Below are 14,667 nucleotides of genomic sequence, written 5' to 3' on the forward strand. Positions count from 1 at the left end.
ACATTTGTGGAGTCGTTTAAATATGTTGGATTTTAAATATATTGGATTTTAATCTATACTATCTTATAAAACAAATTTAGCAAAAGTCTTAAAGTCTTAAAATTCTAAATGATCGAAATACCCTTTATACTCATTTTTTCACCACATCATCTCCTCACATACACTCACAATCTCATAATCGATTTTTTTAAAATTATAATTTTAAATTTACATTTTATACCCCTATAATTAATTAATTAATTTACTTTACGTCATTTACTTTTAAATGTTTCATTTTAAACATTTATCAAATTAACATACATAATCGTATATCAATTAAAACATGTTAAAAAAATACATTTTTATTTTAACAAGTTACAACATTATAATCGTCTCGTTAATACTTTCGAAATGAGTCCAATATTGAATAGTTTTTGACTTAATTATATTATTATATATACTGTAATTTTTTTTAATATTTATGATTTATACTTTTATAGTTATTTATTTATATATATGCTATATATTTTGGGATTAGACTGTCCAAATTGCACTGTATAATATGTTTTGAATTAATATGTTCTTGGGTTTTTTGAAATATATATATACATGTATTAATTCAACCTTAATCTGAGTTTCTGGACAAGAAAGAGGGTAAGCTGTTGAAATTTCATTCTAAACCCCATCTTTTTTTGTCTTTTCATGGCTTATGATCTGTCAAATTTGTAGTTTTCTTTATTGGTTTTGAGTGTTTATCTTAAAATTCAAGTTTCTTGGTTCTTTGCTCTTGGTGTAAAACGAATACATTTGTGGAGTCGTTTAAATATGTTGTATTTTAAATATATTGGATTTTAAACCCTCATACAATTTTTTTCATCGATAGTCTGTAATTTGAACCATAACTCTTATTTATTCAAATTGTATTAATATGTAAAGACCAAGTATAACCTATATCATCGTTAAATTTTATATTATAAAACCAATAAAACTTCAAAATCGTTAAAATTCATGGCTCCCGCTGCATTGCGCGAGTACACAATTAGTTACTAGTAAATAAAAAATAAAGCCTTTATCACATAATGCCCCTCAATGACTCGGATCAAACGGATTCACCCTGCACATGTCGTCGGACCTCTTCCTCTCAACGGCAGAGTCAACAATATTTGCCACCTCCCCCTGTCCAACCTCTCCATTCCTTCGTACATGATGATACTTACCGCATCTCGCCGTCCAAGATTTGTTTCAAAAACCCGTCAATACATGGTTCTCGACGATGGTTCAACAACAACAGATATCCATGGCCTTTGCTTCTTTCAAATTTCATCGAGAAATCACGATCTGCAACGCAAATCAAAGGGAAGTTTCACACAGACACAACACTGTTGGTGGTAAAGTTAATCGCTCAGGAATGGGTATTAGTGGTTAGATTTGTTAGTTCTGACGTTTTCACCCTTTTTGAACTTGATGGGATTCATATATGTTTTAATTCTAGGACGATATCTGATCATTGAAATGGTGGAAATGGCATCTAATAAATTCATATGCGAAGCATTCTTTCAAAGAGCCTTCTCATCATTTATCTGTTTTTGCCCCTCTTTATCAATGGTATTATCAATGAAAAGGAGATGAATTTGAACTAGGTATGTATTTTCTTCAAGCATTTGACAGATATTGGCTCATTATTATGGTTTCAAGATTCTTCAGAGTACGCAATTCTGTTTTTGAATTTCAAGTGTTTGTACTCTTAGAGGCGTTTGGTTCATAGAATAGAATTTGATGCAATTGGAATCTATCGAAAGAATTTGACTTTGAAGAAATTGGCATGGAATATGACCTCACGTTTGGTTGGTAGAAATTAGAACGGTAGAAATTAGAACGAAATCTCTCAATAGAATTGGAAAAATCGTCTTTGTTTGGATTATCCCACTCATAGCCTCGGCCACACCCTCCCAACCACCATGTCACTACTGTGGTAGTTGTGACAACTATAGTGGTAGGATGGTGGTTAGTGGTGGGTTGGAGTAGGGTAAGGTGGGGCGGGGTGAGGACGGGGCGAGACGGTGGGGTGGGTAGGGGTAGGGGTAGGTGGCGGGATGATAGCTGTGACTATGATAGTGATGGGACAGTGATCGGGTGGCTGGGCCTGGGAGTGGGTGGGTATGATTACAATAATAGAGGCATGGTGTCTAGTGGTGAGTTGGGTAGGGTGGGGTGTGGGTGAGTGGCGGTTGTGAAGGTGACAATAGTGGTGTGGGGGTGGGGGGTTAGTTTTGGGGCGGGTTGGGCGGCAAGGCAGGGCGGTGGGTGGCAGTTGTGACGACGACAGTAGTGGTCGGGTGGCTATGAGTGGGTAGGTATGACAACGAGAGTAGTGGCATGATGGTTAGTGATGGGTTGCGGTAGGGTGGGGGTGAGTGGCAGTTGTGACAACGACAATAATGGTGTGGTGGTGGGGGTTAGGTTAGGGGCGCAACAGTAACGGTAGTAGCATGGCCGTAGTGACCGGGGTTGGGTGGGGATGATGACAACAATAGGGGCATGGTGGTTAGTGGTGGGGTAGGGTGGGTGGCAGTGACAGTAGTGGTGGGGGGTTAGGAGTGGTGCATGACGAACAATAGTAGCATGGTCATGGTGGGTATTGATGGAATTCAATTCTTTCCATTATGTTAATGAATGATGAATTCATTAATTTATGGAATTCAATGGAATTTGAAGGATTCCATCCATTTCAAGAAATGAACCAAACAAAAGAATTGAAATTTGATCAAATGAATTTGCTATTCCAATTTCATCAAATTCCTTCGAATTCCACGAACCAAACGACCCTTAAGGTTTTTGTTCGGTTCTTGTTTTATGTTATATGGATAAGTTGAAGTCAAGTTGACCTAATATGACAAGTTTAGTTTCAGTAAGATGTTGTTAGGAATTGAAGTTTGGTGTTCTGTTTTAAGTTAACTGTATTGCAAATTTTAGGCAGATTTAGGGGCTGTTTAACAAACGCTTACCCGGGTAAGCGCTTACGAAGTAACATTACCTCTCTGGATGAATATAGTAAGGACCAAGAATTTTACCCGGTAAGAGCGAGACAAGGACCAAGAGTCTTACCCGGTAAGTGAGGGCGACGACTCTTACCACGGTAAGCGCTTACCTGGTAAATTGTTGTATACTATGTCGTTTTGATGGACTAAAATCTTACCCGGTAAGTACATAATAGTATTAAATTTTATCGGTAAGCACTTACAGGGTAAGTGTTTGATAAACGGCCACTTAGTGTATACTATATTCAGTTACACCATTTATTGAATTTTCTGACCAAGACTCATATTTTTCAATGTTGGTTACAAATGAATTGAAGATGAGAAACCTAATGGAGTTTTTAGGCAAAAAATTTCTGTATACTAGACTCATATGTTTCCATATAATTGCTTGTGTTTTTGCTACATCTTCAATTCTTTACAGTATTCATAATGCATATTCGAGGATTATATATGTCGCACATTCATACACCCTAAACCATAAACCGTGAAGCCTGAACCCTAAACACTAAACCATAAACCCTAATACAACATGATTTGAGAGGGTTTTGAAGAACTGCACGACATGCATTCGTTCAATTTTACCAGTACCAATTACACTAACCAAAGTGCAGAGTTCAAGTACCAATTACACTAACCAAAGTGCAGAGTTCAAGTATTTAAGTATTTGAAGCAAACAGCCAACTGTATAGATCAGCACTAACTAAAAGCACTCAGATCTCCTTAATTATACATGAAGTATTAAATACACTCAATCATAACAACAATCAACAAAGCTAGTGGTCCATGTATTAGTTATTTGATATCTAACTTAGCCAAACAGATGCACACTCTTATCATCATCATGACAGTTCATTTGATTAACTTAAGAAAGCTGAATAGTGGTGTCATAAGCAGCCCCAGCCTTCCACTCACTAGGAATCACACTCTTGAGTTGGACCCATTTCGCACCATTCACTTGGAACCGCAAATTTAAAACTCCCTGGGGTGGGTTCGGCATATCCCATACTGCACCATACGCCCTTCGCATCCCCCTCCATTCCTTGCAATCCTCCTGCATCATGATCCAACAGCAAACTAATCAACTATGGACCCATGTTCAGTGAAAAAATGTGTACATTTCATGTAAGATTTCTAACATGTATTAAGTGCTTAACCAATTTACCTGCCATAATTCGATAGCTGTGATTTCATTGACACCGGCTTGGTACAGAGCAACAAGAGCGAGGTAGTCAGGGAACCGACTGTGTTCATGAACTTTGAACATGAGATTATATCCCGGATATTGGCAAGGAATCGTCCTGTATTCAACATCAACCACTCCATACGAAATTAGATCTGCAGCCAAACCCGGAAGAGCAAGTTTGGTATAGGCACGAACGCTAAGGATGAAATCCGTGTGGTCGCCTTCACCATAGTCTGTCACCACCACCTTCACCCCTTCTTCGTTGCAATGCTTGGGAGATTTGCACCTAACCTACAAGGTAAATTGAATCAAATATTTGTTCCAATAGCTTACTAGTTAGCATGCATGCGATGCTATGAAAACGTAGATGCCAAATGTAACTCATTGCTGGATACTATTAAGCTGATGAAAACATCATTTAGGATGGAGGAGGTGGTCGTAGAGGGTGGCTTACTTGATAACATGCTCCACAACTGGTTCCATTCTTGAAAAGTCTCAAGACTCCACTCACCTCACCACCGTTTATGGTTCTTCCATAATCTTTATACCCACAAGCACCAGCTGAAAATTAAGTTGCCATGCATGTATGGTTAATTAGAACATAATTAAGACATGCATTAAGCCCATATCTAGTAAAATAGAGACTCATATACATACTTGGTGTTCCTAAGCAATCAGGACTGCCATAATAAGTTGCTCTAGAGGACGTATAATAATCCTGGCTGTAGCACAATGAAGGCAAAAGCATGATGGTAACAAAGAGAAGAGAGCCATAGTTGTTGTGTGCTGAAGCCATACAGATATCTCCTAATTGTTCTTCTCTCAGAATTTGTAGGGATGACACAATACAACTAACGATTGTGGGTTTGTGGATGAATAATATATGATCATATTTATAGTTGAAGTTATTGGTTTCAATTTGAGTACTAAGTATTGCCACTTGTTTTCTCCACATTAAAAAGACAGGTGAAAACCCAATGGTGGTGTCTGATTGGTTTGAGCTCGACTCCAGATGTCAAAAGTATCATGAGGTCCTATGTTCAAATCCAAAGATGTATAAAGATCCCCTTGTGACCATGGAGGTTCAAATGCGGTGACTCCGGGCTATCTGCAAAGCAGGTGGTCGTTCTGAGATTAGTCGGCTCGCACAGCAGGTTGGATATACGGGTTAATTAAAAAAAGACCGGTGAAGTGGCCAAGTGGGGTTAGAAATAGTATTTGATTATGAGAGTCACCTAAATTGACCCCTTAAATAAACATTCTCTTAATCAATGTTTATGTTACAGTGATGAAGTTGGAAATGGGATTTGCCAAACTTTTAAATTCCGTCTTATCTTCCACATGCATATGTTTGAAATCAATAATTAAACATGAGAACTTTAATTAATTAATGAAGAGAAATTATTAGTAAAATGTGACCAAATTAAATCTGCTAATACACGTCCAATTAATGTTTGGATTAAAAGGCTCTAGTTTAAGTTAGATGAATGAACCGTTGGGAGCTCTTATGAGAGTTGGTAGACCACCTGGACGTGAAGCTTATTCCGGGGATGTTTTTTATTTACATTCATGCCTTTTGGAAAGAGCTGAAATCAAATAATTAATGAACCAATTAGTCAAATTCTACCTACAATAACGTCACCAATATGAGCATATCAATGATTGCTAGCTCCCTATGATTCGAATACACATCAATAATCCTGATTCTCTCCCAATTGGTTGGACCGTAGGTGCAATGATTTACTTCACGGGTGGGATTTATGGTTACAGGATGGCTATATATATATATAGGGGTTGGTTCAAATACTAACCAAGATTTTTTTGTTAACTTTGTTAACCAAGCTCAACCAATCATATTCCATCTTTTCTTTAGGTTCACATATAACTCATATATTAATGACAAGGGTAATTAAGTAATTTGTCATTTATGTAACTCCCAAATCATTAATTGGGAGTTACAAATCTAAAAATCTCAATAATTGATGATTATGTAATATTGATTTTATACATGTTCATGTTTTGTAATTTCGATTTATTCTATTCATAATGATATTGATTTTGTAATTGTTAAAGAATTTCTGATTGTAAAGATTTCGATATCGTCCGAGTAATATGGATAAACCTATTGGAAAACAGATCAACAACAATGAGAATAAAAAGGTTAAAATCGTCTACGACTACAATCGGAATTCGAATTCATATGTAATTGTTAAAGAATTGTTCACAAGTGTTCATATTGTGTTCACATGTACACTAGCTACATATCTCAACATTGGCTTGCTTCTGAATGTGTTCATAATGAAGGAACTATTGTTCACAAACTGTTCATATTGTGTTCATATGTACACTAGCTGCATATCTCAACATTGACTTGCTCCTGAATGTGTTCATAATGAAGGAACTATTGTTCACAAACTGTTCATATTGTGTTCATACCTGTTTTTTTATTTATTTACTTTCGTATAACAACGATTCTTATTATATTCATATTGTGTTCATAAATGGTATACAGTCCCAAGTTCATATATATGTCAATTTTTGTTTGTATTTGACGCAATGGTTCATATATATATGTGTGTGTGTGTTCATATGGTTCTTATATTAACAAAAATAAATTAATAAAAATAATGAGATTTTTTGATTTTGTAACTCCCAATTAATGATATGAGAGTTACATAAAAAAGAAAATTATCTAAATACCCTTTTCCCCTTTGTTCACATGTGTTCTTTGAAATTATAAATTTAAAAATTTAATTTTTTATCATGATTAATTACAACCCTTTATTGTAAGAATCAATGGTCAAGATTGGTTAACAAAGTTAACACAAAAATATTGGTTAATATTTGAACCAAACTCTCTATATATAACCTGATAAGTGGGGACAATGACCTTTACCACGATTAGCTCTTATCAGGTAAAATTGTTGTATACAATATCGTTCTGGTTGACTAAAATCTTACACAATAAATAATAATATTAAATTTTATCAATAAGTATTTACCGAATAAATATCACTTGTTACAAATATTAATGCCACTCTCCCAAACATTCCAATAGCATAGGTCAAACCTATGCCACAAATGGGTTAGGTGGATTAGATTTTGACCCATTGTTTAATTAAAGAAAAATATCCCAACCATAGTTTCTTATATTTCTCATGGTGTAACCCATCGCAACAAATATACAAACACATCAATATTTTATTTATTTATTTAACATTTATAATTAACTTTTTTTTTATAAATATAAATAATCTATACCCGTATATTTTGAAGTGTTCAATAAAGCCGCCTTGTTGTTTTCAGAGTCATACTTTTTCCGGATAAAATAATAACGCTTTTTATCAATGATTAGAAACATGAAAATAGGAATTTACCTTCTCCGACAACCAAACCCGAGAGTCAAAACACCCATAGATGGCGCAACAAAGATATACGATTGCCTAGTTAACGTGTCGGCAACTCCATTTCTGTTTATCCTAGCAAATTGAACTCTAAAAGACGGCTTGGACTTTATGATCGGTTTGCATGCCTATCTGATGCCTCCGAATTCAGTATTGTCCCCATCTTCCTGCTTCAGAGCGTTCGCTACAGCTTGGATCCCGTTTCAAAAATGACATTCTCATGTTTCATGGTCTTGATCCATGATAAAGCGTGAAGCATGGCTACCGTTTCACACTCTTTTACCCCCAAACATCGTTCACGTTCAATCATCTTGTAAGAAGTTACACCATATTTTCTTAAAAACAATGTTTACTTAATCTTATCATTCAATATGAGATATAAGAAATTTTAGGTGTAAAGCTAACATCCACATTTCTTTTTACACACACCCACTTTTTTTTATTAACAACCTGGATATCCAACCTGCTATGCGAGCCGACTAATCACAGGGAGGACACCTGCTTTGCAGATAGCCCACAGTCTTCGCATTTGAACCTCCGTAGCTACAAGAGGATTTTTATTCCTCATTGGATTTGAACCTTGGACCTCCTGGTACTTTTGACCTCTGGTCAAACTCAAACCAATCAAGCACCACCCTTGTGGTTCACACCCACTTATTTTTAATTAGTGCTTAGGGTTTAGGTACTGTAATAAAAATCTAAGTTTATACAATGTCAAAATTGTCTAAGGAATCGTTTACCAAATACTTACCCGATAAGTGCTTATTCGTAAAATCCAACAATATCACTTACTCACCGGTAATATTTTAATCAACAAAAACGACATCAGATACAACAATTTACCTGGTAAAAACTAGTTGTGGTAAGAGTCGTCGCTCTTACGGAGTATAATTTTTTGTCTTTGTCATATTCATCCGGTAAGGTAATTTGTCTTGGTAAACACTTACCCGAGTAAGCTTTTGGTAAACAATCCCTAAATGTCTTAACAGAATACTTTACGTGACTTAAGTTTGAAAAACCGAATACTTTTGTGATATATAAAAATGTTACAATAAATTTATACAACATTTTTAGGCATCTTAACAAGTTTTATAAGATAATTTTGAAATAAAACGTCCTATTGAAAAAAAAATGTCTTAAAATACAAGCATCCTGTAAAAAGAAGTGTTCATAGGACACTTCTAAGAAATGTCCTATGAAAAACTAATAAGACATTTTATTTGACAAATGTCCTAAAAAACTTGTTAAAACGTCAAAAAATGTTCTATAAACTTAATATTACACTTTTATTTATGACGCATGATAAAGCCATTTACAACATCATTTTTATATCACTTTCCATGTAGTTTTGCTAATTCTCAAGCAAACTAAGCACCATTTTAACGGTTATCGAAACAGTCTAAAATCATGTTGTATTACCACAAACCTTCCTGCAATGTGTTGCTCGTTCCAAGTTTCGATTTGACTTTTCTTGGCCCTAAGATGGAGTTCCGTAGCAGACATTATCCACGTTTAGGGGTTAACACCCATTTTTGGTCGATACACCAATGGGATACCATTGGGTTATCCTCATTCGGACCGATAGTGCGAATTGCCGTGAAAATTGTCATTGTCCATCTACAATGTAAATGAGATGTTTTCCAACAGAAAAAACTTGAAAAAAATAACCATTCTCGTGCCGGAATTTTGCCGGAGCCACGCATTAGCCAAATCGAACGAACACACGTCATCCAATTCGTCGAAACTCACTCAAATCATGTTGTATTAACACAAACATTCTTACCCATAGGCATGTTGCTCGTTCCAAGTTTCGATTTAACTTGTCATGGGCCTAAAACAGAGTCCCATAGTACAAGTTATGCACGTTTAAACGTTAACACTCATTTTTTACCAATACACCAAGGGTACCCTTGGGTTTTTCTCGTCCTGACCAACCACGTCAAATTGCCATAAAAAGTGTCGTCGTCCATCTACAATTTTAATGAGATGTTTTCCAAAAAAAAAATCAAAACTTACATTTTTTCAAGAAGGTGGTTTGTCTACTATATGCTTTTTCATTCTACATGTCTATTAAACAATATCGAGAAACAATTTTTTTCACTTTAATTAACTCAAAAGCTTATTGGATATTCTTTTTGATAGGTTCAAGATATCGAGAAACGATATGAGAAGCTGAATAAACTATTAAAAGAACTACGGGTCTCCCTCGTGACTTTTAAAGTGTCGAAACAAAATGAACATATTGTGAACATTAGCTTTCAATGGATTAGTTTTCGATTTCCATTATTATCTAACCGTTTTTTTCTACTATTTTACCCCTCACCATCAAATGACGACAATTAAGTTAACCGAACTACACACTACCGTAAGCGGATCCTTTAACCAACATACGTTTTTACGGTAAAAGTTACCTTGAACTTCTAATTTTACAATATGTTTGTAATCGTTCATCAAATATCAAAAACAGAAACTTAATCAAAATCATAAAAACTTGAAAAAAGAAACAAGTATTGATTTAAATGTTAACTGCAAATTGCAATGGTGAATGTACAAAGATATGTAATTTTGAATAGTTAAAAGACATTATACGATTACTTTATATATATTTATATATATATATATATATATATAGTTATCATGCATGCATGCATGCATATCATATATGCATCGTTAATCATTCTTGTGTTGTTGGCATTGATGTTGGAGCTGCTGGTGGTGGTGGTAGAGGAGTTTCATGTGGTGAAGACATGACCAAGTTTAATAGAAAACCAACCATTATCCCGATAACTCCGGCGACTATGGCCACTTTCATTGAGAATCCTGCATCACTTGTACTACTCTTTCTCTTCAACATCTCCTGAGACAAGAAGCATTCATTCATTCATTCATGGAATTGTCCATCACAGCACAAAACAACTAATACACACACACACACACATACCAGTTCCTGTTTCAGCTTGTCTGCTTCTTTTCTAGCTGCGTCCCTTGAGGCTCTTGCATCCTGAATAGCCTGATTCTGCGTGAATTTAGCACTAACTAACCATTCATATGTGATTAATATGTATATATAGGAACGAATTTTCAATATATATATATATACAATTACTCACTGAGGTGGCATCAAAATTCTGTTTGACGTTGTGGTCATCTGAAGGTCCCTGATGAGCGGGTGTAGGAAGGACATAGGTAACCTTGAGCTTGTACTCCTCTATTGTTTTACCGGGTTCCTTACTGAACTGGATACATGCATGCAACAAGGTAGCGTCACTAATAACTAGATACTTACTTATTATATATATATATATATATATATATATATATATGTGTGTGTGTGGAGTTTCAAACGAGAACGGTAGATCTTACAGTATTCTGATCAACATCAGTATGTGGAGCCACAGCGGTGCTTTGTACAAGAAATTTATCCTTGCATTGCATGTCTGGAGGGTACTCATGTTGAGCTTGAAGGGTAACTAAATATTAAATGCACCAACTTCAAATTACTTACTAATCATATCATAATAACCCAAGTAATTATTAATTACAGCAGCATTCATATACGAATACAATACCTCTTATCATACTTGCTTCCCAAGGCTGTATAACACCTGTATTTGGTCTTACAAAATATTTCTTGGGAGATGTGGTTTTCACCTGTACATGTGCATATATATATATATATATATATATATATTGATATAGCAAATTAGAACAACAATAAGGAACAAAATGGACAAAAGAAGGAAAGGTTAATTAGGTACCTTAAAGGCAACATGCTTGTCTGTGATGTTTGAAACTCTCATATCACTATACATTGGTTTATCAAGCTCAACTGTTGATCATCGATGCCACATGATTCATCAGATCAAACGACTACGTAAGCTACAATGTCGTCTCAACTCGATACAAGGTATATAATTAAACTATCAAGACAATTAATCTAGAACCCCGATTGTTTTGATCTCGATAAAATCAATACAAGATTAAAGAAAACCATCATACGTACGTAAGTAATCATCCCTTAAAAGCACCTCAAATCGTAATTGACACATTGCATATCGCAATTACATTCGGTGTAAATTAGATTAAGGAAAAACGTTAACCAAAACAAACACATTTATACTTACATTCAAATTTGAGTTCTTCGGGATCCAAGGTGATCAATCTGTTGCCACCAAGACTAGTCATTGGTGTTGATCAGATATATGGACGTAAAAGTCGATCAAAATAAAAAAATTGACGGGCGAATTCAAGAACGATGACGAGAAAGAAAGAAAGAAATTTAACGGCACGTAGATAGATCGAAAAAATAAAAATGAAAATGAAAAAAGAAAGTAGTATTTTGGTGGTAGTTGTGCAGACGAGAAATGAGGATCGAGTAATGAAATGAATTGGGTACGAACATGTGGTGTGGTAGTCGATAGTGATGTGGGCGCAACCATCGGACCCGCCCCCGGCCCCTCGCCCTTTTTATTTCTTCAATTGTTTCGTTTGTCTTTTTCTAATATTTTATATTTCTTTGCAATTAAATTGAAAACTTTAACGGAGTACAAAAATATAAATTGTGAAGTATGACAATGCACACTCAATATTAAATGTTAAAATCAACGTCTTTATCATTTCTATCAACAAACAAAAAACCTGCATCTCGAGAATATGAATCGACGTCTTAGAAAAAGGAATTGTTGTAAAAAAAATCGAACAAAGGGGCTGTGAATATGAGTTGCACGTTGTTAACGATAGGGTTGTGAAAGAGTTTATGCTTTGAGTTGTACTTTACTTTGTTACGGTTGTAATTAAGAGATTTGAAATTGTGTATAAAAAAATAGTATCTTATGCATTTTAGGTTGTTTTTAAGACTTTTTTTGAATATGTTTTATAAAGTAGTATAGATAATAAAATAATTATGGGCTAATTATTCTATTTGAATAATCCCTTAAATATAACTTTCTAAAAAATCTCCCAAATGTCACATGTGTTTTTTGTTGTGTACAGATTATATATGAAAATTCATTTATTTCTATAAAAATTATTTAATACATTTAATTAAGGTATTTATTCTTGGTTTTTTACATTATTTGTGATTTAAGCATGATTAATTTTTCTTTCAAATAAATATGATTTAGTTTTTTATGTAAAACATTTATTTTATTGAAGTAGTTTATTTAAGAATTTTTTTACAATTTTCGTCAAAAATCATGTGATATCCATGATTAATCGACTTTTTTTTTCAAAAAAGAATATGATTTTCGTCAATGAATTATATATGATATTTGATTATAGTAGAAAAAAAATATATAAATTATCTACAATATTACATATGATACCGATTTGTGTTCGAAGAAACCGTAACCCATTCGTTCATATTTATATTTAACTACTTGACAAGTGACTTGATGAAGTTGTAAGTTGTCAATATACATGTGTTCCATCATATGATTAACGTGTGTATCATGTGTGTAATCATATATAATATTGAAACTTATCGTCTTCTTGTAAATTGACCACCTTCTCGTTTGAACCGATCCTACACACACACACATAATATGTGTGTGTGTGTGTACGCGAGAAAAATCATATAAACACTCTTTTAAATGGTTGGGACCGATTTTGTTAATGCAAGTTCACATTTTTCAGGTAAGGTATGTTAACATAGGCTAGTGTACGTTAATATTTATGGTTAATATATATTGACTTATGTTATCGTACATTAGTATTCAATGTTTTGCATGTTAATTTATATCATTTTTCTCGTTAATGTATGATAATGTTTATTATTTTCCATGTTAATATAAGGTTTAAATTAAATGTTAATACATATTAAGGTTGTGAAGGATGTTTAACTTATTGTCATGCATGTTCATAGTTGTTAACATATGTTAAGATTGAATATTTCCATGTTCACAATGTCCACCTACAGCCATCAAAGTTTTGTTTTATTACCAAAATGTCACCATGTCGATTTGAGGCATTGGATCTCCGGATTGAGTTCATCCAAGGGTCGTGGTGTCTTCCCATGCTTCCTATGATATCATTCTAAGAACTCGACATCCTAGCCCTTCATATGATCAAGATCGGATTTGACTGATCAATAATTACGTCTTTGACTGGTCAATAATTACGTATTTGATTGGTCAAAAATTGCGGTTATCTGAATATAGAGAGTGTAGTTTCATAACTTTTACAAATAGACGACAAACGGGTTCATATATGAACCTATATGATTCACATATGAACTATATATTCATATGTAAACTCGTGTAACTTACATATGAACTAATTAATTGATTCATATATGAATCAGTGAAATAGTTCACATGTGAACTAATTAACAGGTTCACATATAAACATATACTTCATATGCGTATCACATGGGTTCACATATGAACCCGTTTGCCACATATTTATAAAAGTTACAAAACTACCATCTTTATCTTCCGCATACCCATTTGAAGAATTATCTGATTCTTCACGTTTAAAGCCGTAAATGTTAACCAAGTGAATGACTAGAATCACTTCTTTACTTATCAAATAAACTTTTCCCTACATATACATATATTAACAATATCGATTTTTATTTTGTTTCATATATCTCGTGACTTTGAATAAGAACCTCTAAGATTTTTAATGCTAAAAAATGAGAATAAAACATAAAAATCCAATAAATAAGCTTCTCATATTCAAAGGAACCAATGTTGTCCTTGTCAACACAACTGGAAAATTAATGACCAAAGGCTAGCAACTTGTAAATTCCCAAAAGATATTTCTAAAATATATAATTTAATTATAAATATTATAAAAATTATAACATTTATAGTATTTTATTATAAAGTTTCAAGAGTAAAAAAATTATATTAGTAGTATCATATAAATATCCTGCTGACTCTATATATATATCGGCCTTCAACGTAGCCTTTTCCTCGCTCTCACATAACTTCTGTAACCATGGCCCTCATACTTGTAGCAATTCTACTCACCTTATCCTTGGCAGCTTTCTCCGACGCTCAAGCTCCATCAATGCCACCAACCACCATGCCAATGTCGTCACCACCACCACCCCCACCCC

The 14,667-nt window shown here is 34.2% G+C and overlaps 3 protein-coding genes across 3 annotated transcripts in view; 1 reads left to right on the plus strand and 2 right to left on the minus strand.

Moving 5' to 3' along the window:
• Positions 1-3,700: 3,700 nt before the first annotated feature.
• On the minus strand, positions 3,701-5,062 carry LOC112527995 (expansin-like B1). Its single transcript, XM_025138873.1, has 4 exons — positions 4,858-5,062; positions 4,655-4,761; positions 4,180-4,491; positions 3,701-4,068 (listed from the first exon to the last, which is right to left on the minus strand). Exons 1-4 carry the CDS (start codon positions 4,994-4,996, stop codon positions 3,880-3,882), a joined length of 747 nt encoding a protein of 248 aa, XP_024994641.1. The 5' UTR covers positions 4,997-5,062; the 3' UTR covers positions 3,701-3,879.
• Positions 5,063-10,278: 5,216 nt separating this feature from the next.
• On the minus strand, positions 10,279-11,789 carry LOC112528586 (vesicle-associated protein 2-1-like). The gene is made up of 7 exons (XM_025139609.1): positions 11,729-11,789; positions 11,363-11,433; positions 11,174-11,255; positions 10,968-11,074; positions 10,715-10,840; positions 10,546-10,620; positions 10,279-10,461 (listed from the first exon to the last, which is right to left on the minus strand). Exons 1-7 carry the CDS (start codon positions 11,787-11,789, stop codon positions 10,279-10,281), a joined length of 705 nt encoding a protein of 234 aa, XP_024995377.1.
• A 2,740-nt stretch (positions 11,790-14,529) lies between these two features.
• Positions 14,530-14,667, plus strand: part of LOC112528300 (classical arabinogalactan protein 9-like) — a 733-nt gene continuing 595 nt past the window's right edge. The window contains exon 1 of the mRNA XM_025139302.1: positions 14,530-14,655. Coding sequence (XP_024995070.1) covers positions 14,547-14,655 — 109 coding nt within the window. The 5' untranslated portion in view covers positions 14,530-14,546. The remainder of the gene's footprint in view (positions 14,656-14,667) is intronic.

The sequence above is a fragment of the Cynara cardunculus genome (genome assembly GCF_001531365.2).
Source record: "Cynara cardunculus var. scolymus isolate 2C chromosome LG 15, CcrdV1, whole genome shotgun sequence".
Taxonomy (NCBI): domain Eukaryota; kingdom Viridiplantae; phylum Streptophyta; class Magnoliopsida; order Asterales; family Asteraceae; genus Cynara; species Cynara cardunculus.